The sequence below is a fragment of the Apostichopus japonicus genome, chromosome 16 (genome assembly GCF_037975245.1).
Source record: "Apostichopus japonicus isolate 1M-3 chromosome 16, ASM3797524v1, whole genome shotgun sequence".
In the NCBI taxonomy this organism is placed as follows: Eukaryota; Metazoa; Echinodermata; class Holothuroidea; order Aspidochirotida; family Stichopodidae; genus Apostichopus; species Apostichopus japonicus.
The window spans coordinates 14,103,514-14,127,459 of NC_092576.1; the positions used below are offsets into that span (position 1 = coordinate 14,103,514).

Below are 23,946 nucleotides of genomic sequence, written 5' to 3' on the forward strand. Positions count from 1 at the left end.
AGAACGGGAGGGTTGTAAAATTCCACACACTTCTGAATACGCGCCGTAACATGATATTGTAAATCAAACCATCTCCAACTATTGGCGTATTATTTCAAGCGATAGTCAGAACCACCCAAGAAATTATATATATATATATATATATATATATATATATATATATATATATATATATATATATATATATATATATATATATATATATATAAATAAATATAAATATATATATTTTTTAATTTTTTTTTAATGGTTATACTGATCACCTTAAAAGACTGAAAGTCACAATGGAGAAGATTAAAAAAAAAGGATAACAAAAGAAGCATTGTTTCTACTTTTATCAAATAGCACTGATATTTTACAACTTGTAAGACGATAGCAGGTGAGCATATAATTACATGCATATAACTTTTATCTTCGCAGTGATTAAATAATATAGATAAGAATAAAACCCCCCAAAAAATATATATATAAATGTATATATCAATTCATTTGGAATTACCTTGCCATAACGACCTGAACAATAACAAGAAATGGAGTTAAAAGGTAAAGACAAGATAAAGATCACGTGACACCAATGCCCAATGAGAACTGTCCTGCAAAGGCACATGATTAAACTTAAAGGTTGTGAAGAATTGCGCAAAAAAGAAACGTCTGATGCCGGTAATCTGACCTAGTTTCGAATGAGGTGTAACAGAAGTGTTTAGACACCACTTCGATCCTAGAAAATATCTTGCTACCGTCGGTAATTAGACACTAGTGTACAGTCAGTACATACAGCTACATACAGTACATACATTACTGTACTACATACTGTACTACATACAGTACATACAGCTACAGTCAGTACATACAGTACAGTACATACAGTCAGTACATACAGTCAGTACATACAGGTCAATACCCACAGCACAGTGAACAAACGATACAGCGATGGACATCTCAGGTCCATGAGCTAAAGATAACAAAGGTATCACATTTCATTACTGTCTGCATTTTGTAGCGACAAGAGAAAAACTTCACTTGCAAGCAACGGAAAGTTAACTTTTTTAGAGGGCGGCACACTGTTTGGGGCGAGTCTTCAATGCCTTTAAAGAGACACTGTGAGAACATAAACAGGAAGATGAAAAGAAAGGCTGAAGTTTATCTATACACAGAAAAAGATTCCATGTATGAAGAAGAAAAACTTTGAAAAGGTTAAAAAATGTCAATTCTGACTGTGACAACTGTCACAAGATTATCATTTTTCGTTGTTTAAGTCTTTTATCTCTTTCAATTTTCTTAAGAAAAAAATATTATTATTAAAAAGTTCAATGAAAATGTTTTTCTCTTGTTTTTCAGCTGAATTAATGCCATTCCAAAAGCTGCTACAACTCTATAAAACTCTATAGTGTTCTCTCCAGAAGCATAGTTGCCTTATTATTAAGGCTAGTCCACACAGTAACGGTCTATACTACTCTATATATCTCAATAGTTCATTAAAGTCTGCACTAGTTTTCTCTATAATTTACTCTATATCAAGTCTGACTGGTTCAACAATAGGTTTGACTAGCCCATGCTATATCGGTCTGTAATTCACTTTCAAGTCTTACTAGTTTAATATTGTCCGGACTAGTTCAATGATAACTTGGACTAGTCCGTTATTTAGTATTACTGGTTGAAAATTGTCTGGACTAGTTCAACAATATAGTTTGGGCTAGTCCATGCTATATCAGTCTTACTGGCTGAATATTGTCCAAACTAGTTCAATAATAACTTGGACTTGATTTCATTTTAAAGATAATCTTGGTATTTTGGGCAGCTAATAATCCCTTAAACTTTTGCCAAAGTCCAAAATATCCTGGTATTATCACACACCCCTACACCTATCACATCAAGGAACAACTTTCCAGCACTGTCAATGTACAGTTAGAGTGCTACTCATAATTTGTCCAAACATATGAATGTTTGCAGACCTTCACTTCTATCATATTAGAATGTCTCTAGCATTTGTCCTTCTATACTAGTGTTTGAAGACCTGTAGCTCTATCAATGTAGTGCCCTATCCATTTCCTTGTTATACTAGTGTTTGCAGACCTATAGCTCTATCAATGTAGTGCCCTATCCATTTCCCTTTTATACTAGTGTTTGAAGACCTGTAGCTCTATCAATGTAGTGCCCTATCCATTTCCCTGTTATACTAGTGTTTGCAGACCTGTGGCTCTATTTATGCAGTGCCCTATCCATTTCCCTTTCATACTAGTGTTTGCAGACCTGTAGTTCTATCAATGCAGTGCCCTATCGATTGCCCTGTTATACTAGTGTTTGCAGACCTGTAGCTCTATCAATGCAGTGCCCTATCCTTTTCCCTTTAATACCAGTGTCTGAAGACCTGTGGTTCTATCAATGCAGTGCTCTATCCTTTGTCCAAGGTAGAAATCAGTGTTTGCAGACCAATAACTCTATCAACATTTGGCTCTTTGCTTTTCCATCTTAAACACAGACTATTGCAGATACATAGCAAAGTTCATGCTTGGAATTGTAAAACGATTCTTCTTCTTTTTCTTTCATCCCTTGTTTGAGACTTTGCAGGCGTCCTTTTGTGAATACAAAATACAGAGCATGTTATTAAACATGTCTTGAGTAGTATTCAAGATGCAGCACAACTTCAAGGCAGCTTACTAAATCTTTTTTTGATTCTTTTCTTATCTTCCAAGTCTTATCTGCCAATTATTTACTCAAAATGATATTGTTATTGTTCAGACCAGGACCACCCTCCTAGACTGTTTTTATTCTTCACCGGCCGAGGGTTATTTCAGGGACTGGAATAATCAATTTGACTTGATTCTGAATATTTCTCAATCCAGATACTTTTACACAACAATATTATTTAACGTGTGTGAAAATGTAAACTAGAAATTTCCAAAATCATACAAATTGAATTTATCTCTCTAAATAAAACTTCACTTTCCATTTTATTACAAAATATTTACCTTTATCATTTTAATGACCTACATAGTTATGGGAATTGACTATCAATCAATCAATCATTGGAAAATTTTAAAAAAAAATTATCAATTTGAACAGAAGAGCTTGCTTAAATGAGGCTCTGCTAACCAATCTAGCAAATACTTCACTGTCTGTATGTTATCTTCGAATATTCATTCAATGGTCTAATTCTTTAGTAACTTCATGAAGTTTATTATTAACTTTAGAAAGGAAATTACTGTTACAATAGGCTACGGAAATAATCATTTCATAAAACTGATTCATGTGGGGTTAATAATGTGCATGCCTCTATTAAAGGAAGAAGAAGCTTATAAATAAAACCCGAGAAATAAGGCAGAGATTTCACTGGAAGATTAAAACATCTTAAACAACCATGTCCTTATAAAAAACAAAAGCAATGTCATACAACTTTAATAAAAATTTCACCAAAAAATCTGCATAATTATCATTCGTCTGCTGCATATTCATGTCGCAATTAACTATTCGTTCCTTGAGACAGAGCTAGCACAACTGTGTATTAACTGTTTTTTATTTTTATTCTACAGTTTTTAGGGATCAAAAAGCGCATCGTAATTTATTAAAACATTTACAAAAGATCGAGCCCTGCTACCTTTGAATATATAACCTGGCAGAGAGGGTATAGAATGCTCATGTAAATAACCTCAAAGAAATAATTTCTGATTTGCATTACTTGGAATGAAGGTGTGCATACAAAATTCTATACCAAGCTGATAGAAAAGTTGACAATAAAAGCCCATATTTGATGTGTTTGTATCATAAATTAAGACATGAATATAGATATTCAGTTGTATATTCTATAAGTTTACCAAAACTGTTTAACATTAAACTTAATTATAATGTTTCAATCATTTTGTCAGTCACTGGTTTATTTATATGAATTTGATTTGTATCTCTTATTGTTATTTTAAATATAAAACAAAGAAAGAAACAATACCTTCTACAAAACATCACAAAAGCACCCCGTAAAACCCATATCAGATATACACACATGTCATTGACTGGGAATATATATAAATATATATATATATATAGACATATATATATATATAGACATATATATATATATTTATATATATATATAATATGTATAATATATATATATATTTATATATATATATATGTATAATATATATATATATATATTTATATACTTCAAATTGTATTGAGTTGGAAAATCCAAAACAGTGAAAAACATCCAGCCTCCACCGGGATTCGAACCTGGGCCCCCTCTTTATACGTGGACACCCTATGTATACATATATTTATATATATATATATATATATACTGTGAAACCAGTCCACGTAACATTCATATTAACTGTGATTCCCTAAACTTTCGATCTCATCCTGATGTCCGCTTGTTGGAAAGGTATCTCCTCGTAAGAGTCAACATCACATCCGACATTACCCAAAATTGACACATAAATGGCACTTAATAACTTGATTCAAGGTCTATGGGTGTCATTTCATAAACTTAAGCAACAATCTGGGCAGTTTTGTAAACTTATCAATGTCCTGACCATATGACGGCATACTCACTCACAGAGCTGAGCAATTCACAGCAACATTGAGCATTAAAAACAACAAAAGATGATATTCTCCTGGCACTAGTTAGTTTGGTGGCGTGTATGTCAAAGGTGACATCTAATACAAACAAGACAACATGTTGGGATAGATCACAACATGGTGGGATTGTGTCATTGACAAGTAGAATTCAACATGTCCGGGTCATTTACGAAGACAACAGGATACCGCTAGCATGATGGCACAACATATATCATAGAAGGCTGGATGTCAACATGCTGATATCACTTGCAGAGGCAACATGGTGGGATTGTGTCATAGACAATTAGAAGTCAGCATTTCCGAGTCACTTACGAAGACGACAGCATGACGGTACAACATATCACAGACAACATGATGAGATAATTTGCAGAGACAACAGGATGTCAGCATGATGGGATTAGTTACTATAGTCTAAGTCAACATGCTGAGAAGGCTTCAACATGTCCAAATGTCCAGATTACTTTACATCTTAAGAGACAGTGGAATGTCATCATCACCATGTTGTAATATTTTGTAGGGACAATAGGACGTCACAGCATGACCTAGGGTTGGGTCAATACGAAGTTAACATCACCACTTCTCTCCCCTATCCACACTTCATATTGTTAAATCTATATTTTGATAAGAATATTGTATTTCTTCATATTTTTAAATATTTTTTTTACAAAATCATAATTTCCAGGTTTTTCTCTCTACTCAGGGATGAGCCTGAGGTAAAAATAAAATCACGGAACTTTGCAGAAATTGCGGTATAGGCTTCGGTTTGCGTATGCTACAGTGTGTTAGGATAATAGTTTTTGTCCCCAAGGTAGAACTGAAATCACGGATATTCTGCCAATTCGTGGAAAAAGCTCATGCCTGCTATAAATGAAAGTGAGGAGGGCAAACGTGCCCAGGATACCACTTTCAATTCAAGCAGAACCCTAAGCTCATCCCAACCAACCTGCCTCATCTGAACGACTGGCCCACGATCATCTGACTTTTATCGGTATAAGAATACATACTAGAACAAACAACAAAATGCAACAAACACGGTTAAAATATCATGATGTACAACAGTTAAAAAACATGCATCCACTGACAAAACTTATAAAATTTACAAAAACAAAATTCTTTTGTTTGTTGTTGCTCTGTGCAATCCAATCCCTGAAATGAACACTATGAGCTTAATAAGTTTGTTGGCTTTGAAAGCGATTAGGCCTTGGCAGTTTCCTTGTTTTTCTTCTCTTTTTTTTGCTTTTTCTCTCTTCTGTAAAATTTACAAAAAGGTCAATGTAAAGAGTGAAAAAAAAATTCCACTATGCCACCATGAATATAGCTAAATAACGAATGTTTGAATGTAAATGTATGAATATGCATTAACTATGAGAATAATGCAAATTTTGTCAAAGCTGTAAGAATACTTAACTTATATCATCTTTGTACCAAGCATTTAGGGAGAGAAAAAAGAAACACATTTTTTCTGTTTACCCCCAAACCAGCTAGGAGTTTCACTTCATTTTTTTTCTACTTTTTTTTTTCTCCACAAAAACTTGACCCAAATGTTTTCCTTATAAGACTTGACAAAAGTTAACATTAACACAGAAGACTTTGTACACATCGATGCAAAAATTTGGTAACATTTAGTAGATGAAAGATCGAACATCGAAAGGGAAAGAGTCGGAACTTTCCTTGATGGAATTTGATGAGCCAAAATGTTTGGTAAAACGCTTCTTTACGTAAGCAGGTGTATCAATCCTTAATAGAAAAAATGTCCTGATATACTGTAAATATCCATCCTTGGTTCTAATTAACAATTTCTTTCATGAATAATCACTCTTCATGAAGAGATCACTGTTCATGAATATTAGCTACATCCTAACACACATTTCATAATGCATAATTTGCAAAGCGTCACATGATGAATAATCCTCATTTGCATGCCCACTTTATACAACAACTTGTTTATGTAGCAGCTATTCCATGAATTATCATTAGACTCTTTACGAAGTACTCACTTTCGGTGGGGGGGGGGATTGGGAGGGGACTACATATTGTGAATATTCATGAAGATTGTTCCTTCTCTCTACAACCTGCATTTGCATTGTAAAGTGTTAAAAAATGTCTGTTAGCAAAAAAAGTCCCCCCAAAAAAGTTCATGCAAAACTCCCGGCAGGACCCATCAAAAAGAGCCCCATTTTTGTCACTACTTCTCAATATAATCTGAATATTATTCATGAGGAATATTCTTTCTCCCTACAACCTGCATTTGCATCGTAAAGTGTAAAAAAAACGTCTTTCAGCGATAAAGCCCCCAAAAAAGTTCATGCAAACTCCCGGCAGGACCCATCAAAAAAGAGCCCCATTTCTGTCACTACTTCTCAATATAATCTCAATATTCATGAGGAATGTTCCTTCTCTCTACAGCCTGTATATGCCGGATGCCGGAATCTACACGTTGACGTTCTCGTACTGGCCGAGAGCGATGCGTAACTTTTCCGTGACGGATTCGTAGAATTTGATCTGTTCGACCAGGTAGTCCTTCATCATCATCTTGTAGTCGTAGACCCTCTGCCGTTGGAAGTGATTGATCTCGGCCATCATCGTGTAGGAGACAACGTCCGCTCTGCCCTTGATGGATTCCGCCTCGTCAAACTCCATCTTCTGCTCCTCTCGTTGCTTCTGGCATTCTCGCACCGTTGAGATGGTGTGCTGGACAAAAAAATTCAAAAACGTCGGAGGAAGTGTTGGGAGGTGGCAGTAAATACAGAGTTCTGGGAACCGTGGACTTAACCGATGGCAAATTGGTAGTACGGTCTCTGATTTAAATCAATTAGCAGAAACAATATAATAATAATAATAATAAATGCAAATTTATATATATCGCCAATATCCAGAGAGTCTGTTTTTGAAAATGTTAACGTTGGGTGCCGACTTGATGTGCTGTGGAAATGAGTTCCAAAGAGTAGGAGCGGAATTAGAAAACGATCGTTGACCAACTGACAACTGTTTCAAATGTCTCCATAAGCTGTCGCTCACGCAGACTTGTTGTGAGGCCTTGATCGTTTCAATATTCTAGCAGGGAGTCGCTTGCACTCGTACCTGCCATCATGCATCTGCGCTTACTAGTATTGGGAGCATTTTAGAAGTCTAGTATGGATACTAGTACAAGATTGAGTACTGAATGTGTTTCAATTTCTCTTCTGCTTCTCATACTCACACTAAGAACTTTATGCTCCTACTAGTACGAGGAGCATTTTGGAAATCTAGTATGGACACTAGTACAAGATAGAGTATATTCAATGTGCTCCTTCTGCTTCTCTCACTCACACTAAGAACTTTTTACTCCTTCTAGTACTAGGAGTATTTTAGAAATCTAGTATGGACACTAGTATAAGATTGAGTACTGAATGTGTTTCTACTTCTCTTCTGCTTCTCTCACTCACACTAAGAACTTTTTACTCCTTCTAGTACTAGGAGTATTTTAGAAATCTAGTATGGACACTAGTATAAGATTGAGTACTGAATGTGTTTCTACTTCTCTTCTGCTTCTCTCTCTCACACTAATAACTTTTTACTCCTTCTAGTACTAGGAGTATTTTAGAAATCTAGTATGTATACTAGTACAAGATTGAGTACTGAATGTGTTTCTACTTCTCTTTTGCTTCTCAAACTCACACTTAAGAACTTTGTTCTCAAATCATTGCTGCTTTGGTCATTCGAACTCTCATTAGTTAAATTGTTCAAAGCACATTGGTCGTTAATGGTCTCACCTTGTGGAAATTAATCATATCAGGAAAACAGGACAGCATGCCAGTGTATTCTCGTAGGAAATCTTCCAACCGGTAGTTATCGTTCTTGGGCTGGGCGGCGAACAGTTCCCCGATCTCGTCGTACGTCCTGCCGGTGAATTTGATGGCATCCGTCAACTGCTGAGAGCCTGAAGAGAGAGACAAAAACCGAATTGGTCAGAGAACCATGTCATAACCCATTGCAGGCTATGAATGGATAAAGGAGGGTGAGGACTGGTAAGAGGGGGGAGGGTGAGGACTGGTAAGTGAGAGAGGACATGGGCAGGGGAACCGGTAGATTAAGGAGGAGAAGACAAAATGGCTGATAAGGAAAGTCGGGAACAGAGCAAGAATCATACCTGGTTACATATTTATATAAAAATTAATTTCAGAGTATTATAGATAAATCATTGATTCGGCAGATTATGGTGACCAAAGTATCACTGTAAGATGAAGCTATATGACACTTTCCATAAGCAAACTATCTATTATGGGGACGGCACTAGAAAATCGATTCCATGGTGACCATATTTACATATATTATATAGTGATTTGGAAAATAACATACATCATTTGGGGGAGAATACAGATAATAACATTACTATATTAGTATGAGCTTTTAAGATGTTCATAAGAGTTCTTGGGAAAATAAAAACATAAATGGGGGGGGGGGGGTTCGGACAATACGGTATTAGTCAAGTCAACATTTAAAGTTATCTGTTATCCCTTTTAATAACAGGATCCAAGCCTACGAAAATTAGATAATAATTAATTAACAAACCACAGTGAAGGAAATCTGAAAAAAAAAACAAATTTACAACATAAACAAAACCTATGGGAGGGAGAAAAACAAAGAAGCCACCAAACTATAACAGAAATGAGTTCTTGTTATTATTGAATTATTGTTGTTAAATTTGCCTTGAACACTAACATGCATGGCATTTCTAAAGGGTTGTTTTTAAAGTCTTTACTGTCAGTAGATGAGGAGAAATTGACATTAAAACTGTCTCGAGTCTTAAAAGTCTTCTCAAACAGTCGGTATTGTTTTATCAGTTTCCTGTCTATATTGTAATCGTTATATTATATTATATGATGGTATCGTTGCAAAGGAGCACTTGTATCTCAACATTTACTTTCCTCATACGGTGGAAAATTTGTTTTCATTTTTAGTAGAAAGTTAAAGTTAGACTTTCAAAGTAAAGTCTTGTATCAAGGCCTTTTCACACGACTTTTACAACATTCAACCCCTGGGTCATTGGTAACTTGTCACACATTTCACACACCCAAGTCACACATCCCACACACCCAAGTCGCACATCCTGTACACCCAAGTCGCACATCCTGCACACCCAAGTCACACATCCCGCACCCAAAGTTGCACATTTAGCACACCCAAGTCACAAATCCTGCAAACCCAAGTTGCACATTCCGCACACCCAAGTCATACATTAAAAACATGTCCCCTGAAGGACTTCCTCCTAATGGGTGTGCCACAAAATCAGAGCACGCAACCATATGTACAAGTTACCCATACAAACACAACTATGTATAGAAGTTACCCATGCATTAGTGAAATAACCTCTCATATTTTTGAAATAGTTTAGTTGAATAGTTAGCCAAAGCATTGCTTTAGTCGAAAAATAAAAAATAGTACTCAATTCTTGTTCCAACAAAATATTAGTTTTTAAATTTGTATGATTTAATGGAAACTCAATATTTGACATCCGGTTGGCAGAGACATTAATAGTTCATATGGGTATAGCTCGTAAAATGAAATTTACGTACGAAAGGTTCAAGAGTTTACGACCCCATAATTGAAAACAATCATTCTTCCCCAATGTTAAAAAACAACCCAAGATACACTGGGTTACTTTTAACACACAATGACCAATCATTTTAACCCCTTACATAGATCTATGTAAGTGTTTAAACTTAAGAATTTCCCCCAAAAACTTGTGAGCCACTGGCTACTCTGTCAATATTGGTCATGGGAGACGTGTTACATGAACTCCAGTCGAACACAAGTTATGGTCAAATGTTTCTACGTATACCGTTTGAACTGATAAGAAGTAACTTTAAGCACTACATCTACACTACACTTCCCTACACTTCACTACATCTACACTACACTTCACTACATCTACATTACAACAACTTTTACAGGGATCAAGATCTACTAAGACCACATAAAAGTGCACAACAATAATAGGAAGAGATCCATAATGTGGGAATTTTGTTTTTTAACTTCTTCTGTGTCTTCCATTTGCAATTTTGTTTTGTTTTTTCCAATTTGCAAATTTGTGCTGATGTCTCGATACGTCCTGTGCTAAATGAAGTGCCTTACATGGGATAAAATATTGCAGATGAGGCTACATGGGTTTAACTCGACTCCCTGTTTAGAGATAAAGAAATACTGGATGAAATTACACAGGCGGACTGTTTAACACCAAAGGATGGGGTAAAGGGTTTAGACAGTCAAAACAGGTAGCATTGAATCAACCATATATTGAGGGGTGGGGGGGGTGGGGGTGGGAAGATATGTTGAGATGGGTTTCAACCAACTGTGCAGCATATTTTTCTGTTTCTAATAAGAATCACATAGTCTGCCACCAGAATATCCCTATGAATATTAATGATGGAGTATGAATAAACATGAGCATGCATTAACATGGCGGGAGTGTGAATAAACATGAGTGCTATTGTACAATAAATGATATGCAAACATCAAAACAAAGTTTTCACATAAACGTTATGACAGACACAACATTGACGAGAAGCAAGAGAGAGAATGTTCAACTTGGTATGGAACTTTTGAAAGCCAATCTAGTGTTTCCTTGGCAACTAACTAACTGTTATAGTTAGTATAACAGAAAAAAGAAGAATGGCTTTTTATGAAACTACGACACAGGCTGAAATTTTCTTCACTAAATGAGGGTTAATATTAAAGTGAGTATTTAATATATCTGTTCTACTGTATTTTGCATCTTTTGTTGTTAATATTTTCCTCTTCAATTTTAGAGACCTTTTCCATACTACATGAAGATTTAAATTTTACCACATATATAATGACCAATTATAGTCGTGGAATAATCACTGTAGTATCGAACAGTATCGAAACAAACAAAAAAAGATAAGGAAAATCAATCTGCAAAATGCTGCTTTTAAACTTTTGGATCAGATTCTAATTTCGAAACTTGGAACACTCTCTGTTTTTAAGCGACAAATCAATGCATGGTGGTAATTGAGCATTATTACATTACGTTACCATAAATATTCATGATATATGTATGATTATATGTGAATATGTATGATTATATACACTGAATATATAAATATGCATAAGGGAAAAAGCAGGTTATTATTCATTAATATATCGCTTTAAAGCTAGCTGATTGGCTATGCTGGCTGTTTTGCTTGCACCATAAAGGATGAGGTAAATAATACCTTCCGTGGGAGCGTCGATATCGTTGATTCCTACCAGAGCATTGAATTGTGGGAGAAATTAAAAAGATTGAAGAGGAAGAATGAGAGGAAGAACGAGAGAAAAGAATGAGCAGCTAGAATTCATTTTCAAATGTTTTTGTTTTTCTTTTTTTAAGCCTTCTTGAATATTAAGAAAGCAGCATTTTATCTCTGGTGATCGAATTTCTGGAAAAAAAACTTTGAAAGCCTACCAAGACTTACACAATATATAGAGCATAAGTTAGATATTTAGTCAACCCCATTGAATTCTTAATATGAGAGGACTTCCTCAAGTTTGTAGATTTATGGTCGATTCTACAGAATTCTTTGACTGGAACATTTTCTACAGTCGTGTCTTAAACTTCTACAAAATATTGGCGACTTTTCATTATTTCAAAAGTGAAATTTGGACTAGAATTTTGCTACATGAAATCCATTCTTATTCCATTTTTTAGTATCAAATTGCATCAGAACTTAACAAAACTGAGAAGAAGATGTTGCTTCATTAAGGATGTAAAACAGAGGGAGATGGTTAAAAGAAGAGGATTAAATCAAGCAATCACCATCATAAAACATTTCAGAGACACACATGATGTTGTGCAATCGCTTCTCTTTCCCAACCTTCCCAGGAGCTAAGAAGAGCAATCCTCCCATCCCCCCCTCCCCCACAAGTTTTTTATTTTATATTTAAGCAATCTGATGGAGATGCTTACTTCATAAACAGCCCAGCTCTTACCCCTGTTACCCATCACAGTGGCTCCACCTCCCCTTCCCTACCTCTGACAATCTCAGTCGTTACATGGAGAAAACATCAATGTGTTACATGTAAAACACGCACCCTTTACTGAACAATTTCAAAAACTGATCTCTGGTCTTGAACATTCGTTCACAGACCTAAAGACTTGAGTAAGTCTAAAATGGAATTTAACTTTGAAAATGTCTAAACACGAAATGACTAAACACCCTGGTTTGTCTGAATTTGAAAATTTCCCTCATTCAGTTTTATGCAGCCCTTTTTTTTTATTGGTGGAGGGGGTTGGTGTGGGGAATGAGGTGGGTTGGGGAAGAGAAACCAGGGTGCTGTTGCTCATCAAAAACACCTCCATCACAGTGAGATGCAAACATTTGAGGTTTGGTTTCACTTCTCCCTAAAGAAAAGATCTTTCTGCCCTTATTTTTTATAAAACTTGCATGATACCACACACCCGTTCAGCAACATTTAACATTGAAAAGTGAAAAGGAAATTGAAACACTATGAGAAATATTGCAGAAACAGTAACATCGAGATATCGAACTGCTGGGATGTAAAATAGCTGAGGAAACAATTTAAGCAACCGTGGCTTCCACCAAAAATGAGCAATCTGCTTTTTACTTCTTTATGTGGTCCATCCGGAGGTGGTTGCACCACAAACTTTGGTCGGTCGGCTCGCAGTTAGAGGTATGCTACCTCATGATGAATATTCAGAGATTAAAGCAATGTCACCTGATAAAATATTTGCGGTATAAAGCGAGGCTACCCAAATCACCGTTTAGTCTTTTCGTTTCACCCACGAAAGATGGTCCGCGAGTACTTACGTGGTCTGGTGTCTAATTCAAATGACCCCGCCAACTCCGTGAACGCCTTTCCGATCTTCTGGTATTCTCTTTTAAATGCTGCAAAAGATTTAAAAAAAAATTGGATAGGATATTATAATCATGTCAGGTGTAGACCAGATATTACTGAAATACTGCCCTCACATCATACACATAATTCATTGTAAAGGTACACATCAAGAAGTCATGGGGTTATTTCGATGGCAGAAAACAAAACCTATATTGATGAGCAAAATAAGAAACATATTTCACACCGTTTGTCAAAGACCACATCTCAACATCTTATCCGTATAACTTAAGACACTGTTCATTGACTGTAGAAACCTTGTTTGGTTTTAGTTTTAAATATTTCTCTACTCTAGGAAATGGATCACAGTATGTGGGCTGTGCTGTCATCAAGGTGTTCTATTCCTGGTAAGCTCTACTTATAAGCCGTTCCCACAGACTCTGGTATGCTTCAAGCATGTATAGGTAGAGCTAAAATTAAAACAGCAGACAAGCCCTGCAATTTCAACTCACGTTTCAACGAGTTCACACCAGACAGCTTTCAATCCCCAAGATCCTTTTCAGAGCAACTTTTTTAGTTTGCTCACTGAATTTTACAGAAGCTACAAGGCATTTCTCAAAAACAAGTTGGCAATTTGTCAAAATAAGACACACACTCTCAGATTTCTGCATGACCAATAGAAAGTAACTTGGGGCAGCAAAGGATATTAGGCTTGGTTTACAAATGAATTGATCTCTGCTATTGCAGAGGGCACTTACGACCGATGTGCTTTTTGCCGTGATCGTGAATAACTTGACATATCTGCGCCATACTTGCGTCCATACTTTTGACAAATTTGTGGAAGTTTTCGTGTTGCCTTTCCCTGGGGAGAGGAGAAATTAAAGAAGAAACAGATATTAAAGGAACTATTGATGAAAAAGAAGGATGTACCAATGAAGTCTCAAAAGTTAAAACAATAATAATAATCAGCAGGTATTTTTACGACACTTAAGGGACCGCAAATGTGGGAGAAACCTGCAAGGGCTTATTATGGGTTACAACTTACACGTTGGGTGGCTTCCAATTCAACATTTTATCTACAAATGTGGAATGTTTTCAATTAGGAAGTCATTTCAGATAGGTAAACTGTAGATTGCTCTTAATATAATAAAAGTAAAAATTCTAATAGCCGTAAGGATATTGGAAATGGCTATACTGTCAAGGTCTTCAAAAAAATACAGTTACCTTACTATTCATTGTATGAAAATGACTACCAGCTGTCACTTGCAAATCAATTCCCCCTAGTAATAAATTAAAATGAATTTGCTTGCCAGAGAAAATGACTGACATATTCTAAATAGCACTCATTAATGGGTATGGATATAAATTGCATATAAAATAAAAAACATTGATGATACAGGTTCTGAATTAACAAGAACATAATGTATTTTAAATGTGCTTTTTAAGACATTCCCTGTTTGGCTAGGACTATATATCTCCAGTTTAACACAATAGTATTTTATTTTTGCATGATTTGCAAGGCTAGAGCTGGAAAGCAATGCCAAAAGATGTCTCTGGTATAGTTAAAAGTAAAATTCTAATAGCCGTAAGGAATTGGAAATGGCTCTTCCAAAGCTGAAAAAGCAGAAGGAGGTAGACAACACTGACGGTGAAACCAAGGAGAAGTGTAACCAGAAATGATGTCTGTAATCCTGTAAAACAGATATTTGCTGTATTGTAGTAAGTATTGTCTATACCACCTGCATATTAGTAAAAGATTGGATTAATTTTGTGACATATTTTGCTGATGTACCAGTTCTGCTACAACTTACACTACTGTAATATCTAGATTTGTATTTCTTACACTGAACACCTACAATCAAATTAAAAGCTAGCTACATCCTGCTAAGCATTTTGGGAAGCCTGTCCCAAGAACACCACAGATTAATTTTGTAGTATATTTTGTTAATGTACCAGTTCTGCTACACTTACACTACTGCTATATCTAGAGGTGTGTTTGGTACACTGATCACGTTGAAAAATGCAGCTCCGAGGAAATCGTCCTTTTCAGCGTCCCTTTTGCCCCTCTTCCATTCCTACAAAAAGAAAAAAGTATTTGGATGATTGATCGAATATGTAATTATGAAAATATATGACCATAATTCCTGATATCACAACTTCTATTATTTTCCCGTCTTTTGGCACTAAATTTCTGTGATTTTTGGCCATCACATTACTGCATAATGGACACAACAGTCAACTTTCTTTGGATTCTACCATTTTGTTTATACACATGAGACTCACAAGTTATGTCTTGCAATGTTCGGTATTTTAACTTTCAATCATGTACACCAGTTCTTGGTAGTCCCAAAAAGCAAATTTGGCTGTCAACAAAATGTACCAAAATTCACAGTAATGACCAAGATGTATACTGTATGAGGAATGTGTAGGTTTGGTTATTAGAACACCTGCTGTATTGGGCCATTAATAATTCCTCTTTGTGGACCATAGGCCTACCACTATTTTCTTTTGTATTATTTCAATACCTTCAAAGTCCATTGGCTATACCAATTTATCATTTAATCTATTTTTTATTTGGGAAGGGGGAGGGAGGGTGGTACTTAATTACAACTGAATTTCATGTGACAAAAACTAGCAGTCCACCAGAGAAGCCTCTGAGGCTGATTTTTGGTCATCTCGGATTACGGGAATGAGACCATTAACTATTTGACTACCTAACCCAGTCATGGGCTGTCCAGCACTCCTCATGCAAAAACGACAGATAAATTTGGGATGAAAGGAAAAATTTGTTCCATTACTTTGTCTGATATCACTCCCCACATATATGTTAATGATTTACAGGGATGAGCCTGGGGTAAAAAAAAAAATTCAAGGAACTTTGCAAAAATTGCGGTGTAGGCTCCACTTTGCGTATACTACAGTGTGTTGTCCCTGAGGTAGAAAAGAAATCACGGATATTCCGCGAATTCGTGGAAAAGGCTCATGCCTGGATTTATGATTCAATGTTGAGGCAAATATACACTTACTTTCTCGTCTGTACACGTTAAGAAATGCATGAAGACGTCGCACCTGCCCACCACGGCATGATTAGTCATTCTGTCTAGCCATCTCTTCAGTTGATCCATTCTCTTCTCTATAAAACTCTCCTCATATCTCCCTGCAAACAACCGGTATAGACAACAATGATACCTTCCACAGCTATCCTTAAAAGTTTCAGCAGCTAGCAGAGCCCAACAATCTATATCAGGAGTTACTTTAAAAGTTTCAAAACTTTCTTGGCATTCCCACCCACCACCACACCCCCCCACCCCCACTTATAACGATTCCCGCAAGTATAAAATATAGAACCTATGACATCCCCTTCTCTATAAAACTCTCCTCGTATCTCCCTGCAAACAACCTGTAAAAGACGACGAGGAAACATTCCACAGCTATCCAAAGCGTGGGACACAAAAGTTTTATCAGCTAGAAGAGCTCACAATCTAGTCAAGAGTTCTTTATGAAGTTTCAAACTTTCCCCCTTTTTTGATATTTGCCCATCCCCTAGTTACTAACGTTCCCAGCAGTGTAAAATATAGCAGCTGTAACATTTTACGAGCTCCTACCGAACAGGGTTGCATTGTAAAAACTCAAATTATCCAATACGAGACGGTGTAGCTTCATTAGTCAAGGACTTTACTACAACCACGAAGCGGGTTGGTTTGAGATTCCTTGCCATATAATTTGCCCAAAAATTCTGCACATATCTGACTAAAATGTAGAAGCAAGGTTTAAATTAGTCCAAGAAATGAAAGTGAAAACAAGAAGAGATCAGCGATTTCAATCTCTTATTGTTTGTAACGATACAAAGACCAGATAAGCTACTCCGGGAGCAAACACTTCAAAGTGTGACTTTACAGGCAGTATTACTTCCTACAGTGATTGCTTATGGTTTCCAAATAACTGGACTAATAAAGGCCAAAGGTTAAAGACACCTTTTGAAAATTGGGATAAAGGGAAAAAAAAAACTTATTTTATCTTACAGAATCTCATGACCTGCTTGTTTAATATGAGTTTTGCTGGCTAAAACATACGATTCAGGCTTACCTGTGACTTGTTTGTCAGGCAGTGGGGGAACAACAATTGTAACAAATTTTGTGCTTAACCTCTCATAGAGCCAATCAAAGTGTTTGTACCTTCGACTAACTTGGATACCGGTATTCTGATCAAAGACAGAAGGAGAAAAAGAAGAATGTGAGAAACGTATGTAATTGTAATTTTCCACGTTCCACTTTGGCAGTTTTACCTAACATAGAAACTGTTGCAAAGTTAACTCTATTAAACTCTCAAAAGATAACTGTCCGATAGGGTGGGTGCCATGGTAACAGAGATCAAAGGAGATCATGGTAACAGAGATCAAAAGAGAAGATCAAAGGATGACACTATAATGCCATGGCAACAGATCAAAAAGCAATGAAAATATCTGCATGGCAGTATTATGTAATTTAGAAACTGTTGCAATGTAAACTTCTAAGTACATCATCAAATTATGATACTTGTCTGCTAAGGTGGGTGCCATGGTAACGGATAAGGTCAAAGGATGACACCATAATGCCATGGCAACAGATCAAAAGCAATGAAAATATCTGCTGTAGCAGTATTACATATTTGGACTGTTGCAAAGTAAACTTCTAAGTACATCATCAAATGATACCTGTCTGCTAAGGTGGGTGCCATTGTAAAAGATAAGGTCAAAGGATGACACTATAATGCCATGGCAACAGATCAAAAGCAATGAAAATATCTGCTGTGGCAGTATTATGTAATATAGAAACTGTTGCAAAGTAAACTTCTAGTACATCATCAAATGATACCTGTCCGAGAAGGTGGGTGCCATGGTAACGGGTAAGGTCTAAGGATGACACTATAATGCCATGGCAACAGATCAAAAGCAATGAAAATATCTTGATATTAGAGATATTATCTAGGCACAAGAATAAAATTTGATTTGTATTGTAGAACATTAAGAGACAAATCTGAGTTATGAAACAAATGAAATTCAAACACTTTGTTCAAGACCAAAACAAGCCTTTCATTTTACTATGAAGCCTACACATTGATGACTTCAAGTGGTAGGCAAACTACATATCTTTCAGCATAACAATAAAATGCCAGGGCAAGGGGAAAAAGGCACATGAATATTTCTGCTAGTAGACACACATTGCTGCACTTCAAGGATAATTCTAGAGGGAAATTTCATGTTAGCCAGTAGATTTTTTTTTTGTAATGTACTGGCATATTTTTATATCAGTATTTAAGTGGCTTAAAGTATGAAATTCTAGGTATGATTTAAGACAAAGTTATACAGATTAACGTAGTGCCACTAACATGTGTTGTTTTGGTTCCATGACTAGACCATGGTGATGTTTGGCAGTTTATAAAGGTTTTGTTTCTTTAAATTATCACTTACTGATGGAGTTATTTGGTAGGCAATGTACGTCTTCATGCCGTGAAGTTTGCTGGCTTTCTTTGGGTTTTTTATATCGACAGTGAATCCCTCTGTGCTCTCCCATATCGGCCCTTCATCGCTGTCCTGTTGGCAAGGAAGACCGAACAAAAAACTGAAAACATTCAACAAATTTTCAACTTCGCGCCAAACCCCCCACCCCCTCCCCCCCCCGAAAAAAAAATTCCTTTCCGACCTTCCCTCCTTTCAGATATCGTGCTTACAAGATTTTCACCATTTCATCCCTGGTGACCCCAAATGACCTTTGACATCCAACAAAAATGAATAAAGCTTTGCTGCAGGGGGATCTGCAGCTCTCGCAGCTTTATAGCAGCATTTTGAAAAGGTACGTTTAATAGTTGAGAATTATGGAGCAAGTTCTTGCACCTTTCTTCTGAAAATGGATAATTCAATACATAGACAGTATAGCCAAACAGGCTTCAAGGTTTCTTAAAAGGTGTGAAGACTCGCACAAAAAGAAACGTCTAATGCCGGTAATCTGACCTAGTTTCGAATGAGGTGTAACAGAAGTGTTAAACACTACCATCGATTCCAGAAAATACACACACAGCTTGCTACCGTCGGTAATTAGACACTAGTGTACAGTCAGTACATACAGCTGCGGTCAATACCCACAGCACAGTGTACAAACGATACAGCGATGGACATCTCAGGTCCAGCTAAAGATAACAAGGTATCACGTTTCATTACTTTCTGCATTTTGTAGCGACAAGAGAGAAAATTCACTTGCAAGCAACGGAAAGTTAACTATTTCACAGGGCGGCACACGGTTTGGGGCGAGTCTTCAATGCCTTTAAGTTATGTTTGCACATGTACTCACAATGATATGATAGAGTGGGTTTTCTGTTAATGATCTTGTCTTGGGTTGTGTTCCCAGGAGATACGCATCTCCCCCTGCCTTGGCAAAAACTGAAAAACGACTAAGAGAAGAAGAAAGGAAAAAAAGAAGATACATGTACAGTATGTGAAAAAAGAAATCAAGACGTATGTGAAAAATCTAACTTACTGTAACACTAAATTAGAGTTATTCATAACACAAAAAGCTAGCTTACTTTAACACTAAAATGAGTTATTTGTAACACAAAAAGCTCACTTATGTAACACTAAATAACACTAAAATGAATTATTCATAACACAGAAAGCTTAAACTTACTGGAACACTAAATAACACTAAAAGGAATTATTCATAACACAGAAAGCTAACTTACTGTAACACTAAATAACACTAAAAGGAATTATTCATAACACAGAAAGCTAACTTACTATAACACTCAATAACACTCAAATGAATTATTCATAACACAAAAAGCTAACTTACTGGAACACAAAGCACCACTAAAAATAAGAGTTATTCGTAACACAAAAGCTAACCTACTGTAACACTAAATAACACTAAAACGGGTTATTCATAACACAAAAAGCTAACTTACTGTAAGAGGAGGTAACACTAAATTGACAGTTATTCATAACGCAAAAACCTAGCTAACTTAACACTAAAATGAGTAAATTCATAACACAAGAAAAAGCTAACTTACTGTATAAGGCAAAGTACCACGAAATTAAAATTTTAATTCATCACACAAAATTTCCCCAAAATGCATTCAAAGTGTACAACCTTTCCAACGAAAGCAGACTTAAAAAAAAAAGTGGACAAGCTTGGAAACTAAAGTGGCCCATCTCATTCATGTTGGATTCAGCTATTTTCTTTTTATAAAATCCAAGAAATGTGCACACTATTAAGATTTTGTATGCAACATTGTGACACATGGAAAACCAAAACATTTTTCAAAATGATCACTGCTAGGGTTAAAATCTGTTTTTAATAAATCATGTTCCCTAATCTACATTCCTCCAGAAAATGGATCGCGATATTTATCGTCGCCTTAGAGAATTGTTTAACCCCATTTATTGCTTGAAGACATATGGCTACAGAAGCTTTGAATACTCTGGCTCTTATCTCTGGAACAAGTTACCAGATCACATTCGAACTTGCTCTAAACTTTCTACATTCAAAAGTCTACATAAGACCCATCTTTTCACTTGTACTTTTGTAAATTAATCTGCTTTCTTTGTAGAGCGCCTTGAGCAGTGCCTTTGTCTACTGATTTGGCACTATATAAGTCTCATTTATTATTATTATTATCATGGGCGTCAGCAGGTTTCAGAAAGTGGAGCGGAGCGCCACCATTGGTTGGCGCGTAGCGTACCAGAAAATTTTGGGTACATAAGACCCCCTAGATCGCAGGAGACGGCCTTCCTGAGTCGTTTTTAGTTACATCAGAACCAGATCTGTGAGGAGAAATTTTGTCTCACAAAACTAAATTCCGACAGAAAGTACTGGTAGAAAGATGCCGTTCTGACACCAAGGGAAACGAATTACACAGCGTCCATCTCAAACGAAATATTTTAGGTAGTTTGGTATCATATAATACCCTGCATACAGGCAGAATACTGTCTGTAGGGCCTAAAATATATGATATTACCTTCCTGGTGGGGTCTTCGACTTGTTTTCAAGTTGAAATGCGTCGTTTTCTCTGATTCACAGTGTAGGGCAAGGGGAATTCCATTTCTGGCGAGAAGGGGTGCTTCCACAAAACACTCTAAAACATCGTTCAAACATCGCACAAACTTTTATCAGAGGTCTCGGACGAAGCGGGGAGGGTGAATATCGGAGGAAGGGGGATAAAGGGCCAAGCACTGTTCTAATTTCCAGTGCAATTTATTGATAATGATTCTTAAGTTAGATTCTATTTGAATCAGCTCAGCAATTGTGATAGAAAATCGCGCATATGCATGTGATTTTTTTAATAACTGCTCTGAAAAGTGGGGGGGACAAATGATATGATATCCCCTCCACTTTTGAAAGTGGGGGGGACATGTCCCCCTGTCCCCCACCTGTTGACGCCCATGATTATTATCACAGAAAAGTCGAACCCTTTCCCTGAATCTTTTGCCATGTCCTCAAAATACAATATATACTTATATATATACTTATATATATTACAGTATATAATCCTCATTTCTTGCGAGAAAAAAAAAAATCCGGGCTTCCCGGACAAATTGACGGGTGTATCCGTCTCTCGTTTCTATGGTTACACCGCATCACGCTTCTTACTTTGCAAAGCTCTTCTTGACCGTTCCTTTCCCGGACGCGTCCGCGGTTTTCGGCCTGGTTCTGTTCGCCGATTGGAGACCAAAATTATTCCCTGATCCGTTGACTCCTGAATCCTGAAATAAAAAAAAAGTGTCAAGATGGTAATAATAAACCAACAAACAAAATTGAGATTTTTGAAAATTTCAAATTTGAAAATATCAAATTATGTAAAATATATAATTCTAAGATTAGTACAAAAAATTTCTCCCCACCATCCTAATCCTTCTCCCCCCCCTGGCATTCAACACCTCCCCCCCCAAAAAATAATAATGATAAATAAAGTATTAAAAGGTATGGTAGAGAGATTAATACTGGTTATCAAGGACAAAGGAAAATTTATTTATCATAACTTTGCTATTTCTCTCATGATGGGTGGAGGAATGACCAATTAGGGTCACCAATAAACATTGCAGTTATGACATGATGTAAATCAACAGAAAATGAATGCAAGGAATACCATGTCGGCAAATATGCTAGATTTTAGTGCTAATCTGGTCAGCAAGTTTGCAGACAATATCACACCATATCTGACAGTCTGAGCGCATTGGACTTCAAACTTTCGAAGCAATTTAAAAAGTCGGTGTGCATGTCGCCATGACAACATAAAATGCCTCGACTCAAGTGGACTTGTGGAGAAGTGATAAATCGCTCCAATTTTAAAAGTGCATTGACAAAGAGTGCATGAGAGTGATACAAAGGTTGGTCATTATAACGTGAAAACCAATATTTTTACGTTCATAAGTGCTTTATTATGGAATAAAAATAACAACTGAACAATAAATACGCTGTTTCCTTGACGATGCTGTTCCCTGAAAATCGTACGATAGGCTCGTCACGACTCGTTAACATACCGTTATTTACCGTAATAAATCTTACCTCATTCCCCTCGAAGAGGTAACCTGTTTTACCAAAACTTTTTACACAACACTCTAAATATGTAAAGTATATATTTATCTTTTTTTGCAATTTACAACTGTGCTGATTTTTTTCTTTTTCAAGAGCAAGAATTTTTCTGACTTAAGAAAGACTTAAGAAAAAAAATGTAACTTCCATGAAGGAGAAAATAATTCGCTAAACGTACGGTTGAGGTTTGTCGGAAAAGTTTATCTTAATGCTGTTCTTAAGAGCGTACTCAATCGATATCCAAAAGTCTAAATCAGCAAGGCCTATTGTAATGCTAACAAAAGGAAGCTAGCAACCACTGCTGCCCGTGGAAGCCCTCTAAAACCTGGAAGCAGACTCAAGCTCCACCCACTCTGCATATTACTGAGAGAGAGGCAGTCGAGCCATAAATCCATAAATCAGATGAATCACTCGATATTTAGTCTCGGACATGTTTAGTTCTATTGCATAACCATTAATAGTGACACAGTACAAGATTACTGTGTGGGAATGTAAATAATCACATACTGTAGTACATATTATTAAACTAGACTTTTAACGTAGTGGCCATCATTTCACCAAACAAGAACTTGCATGACATCAATATCAATACTGTATGTTTAATAAGATTTTCTCTTTACCAAAGTATAGCTTCTAAATATATATATATATATATATATATACGTTATATAGATATAAATGTATAAACTATTGCAAATTTAAAAGGAGGTCTTTTTCATACTATTTTATAGAAAAAATAATAATAAAGATTCACAAATCAATATTTTGCCCAAAAGTAAATCTGTTAAATACTTCTATACTGAAGAGATGTGATTTTGGGGGAATTATCAAAAAATGACAATTTGAAAATATATGCATTGTAAAAGATATCTCAATGAGTGAATTGACTGCAAATATTAATTGCAGGATGCTACTGTAATTTATACAACACAGCATACTTGCTATGGATCAGAAAATTTCCAATAACTGAATATGGTCC

The 23,946-nt window shown here is 36.1% G+C and overlaps 1 protein-coding gene across 12 annotated transcripts in view; it reads right to left on the reverse strand.

Moving 5' to 3' along the window:
* Positions 1–320: 320 nt before the first annotated feature.
* Positions 321–23,946, reverse strand: part of LOC139982568 (sorting nexin-33-like) — a 62,055-nt gene continuing 38,429 nt past the window's right edge. For 11 of the 12 annotated variants that reach the window (XM_071995469.1, XM_071995470.1, XM_071995472.1 and 8 more), the window contains 11 exons: positions 22,026–22,138; positions 19,731–19,830; positions 18,854–18,976; positions 17,491–17,605; positions 16,431–16,561; positions 15,376–15,479; positions 14,163–14,266; positions 13,380–13,457; positions 11,787–11,816; positions 8,325–8,491; positions 321–7,263 (listed from right to left, as the gene is read on the reverse strand). In XM_071995469.1, coding sequence (XP_071851570.1) covers positions 7,003–7,263; positions 8,325–8,491; positions 11,787–11,816; positions 13,380–13,457; positions 14,163–14,266; positions 15,376–15,479; positions 16,431–16,561; positions 17,491–17,605; positions 18,854–18,976; positions 19,731–19,830; positions 22,026–22,138 — 1,326 coding nt within the window. In that variant the 3' untranslated portion in view covers positions 321–7,002. The remainder of the gene's footprint in view (positions 7,264–8,324; positions 8,492–11,786; positions 11,817–13,379; positions 13,458–14,162; positions 14,267–15,375; positions 15,480–16,430; positions 16,562–17,490; positions 17,606–18,853; positions 18,977–19,730; positions 19,831–22,025; positions 22,139–23,946) is intronic. The other variant, XM_071995471.1, reaches the window with a different exon arrangement.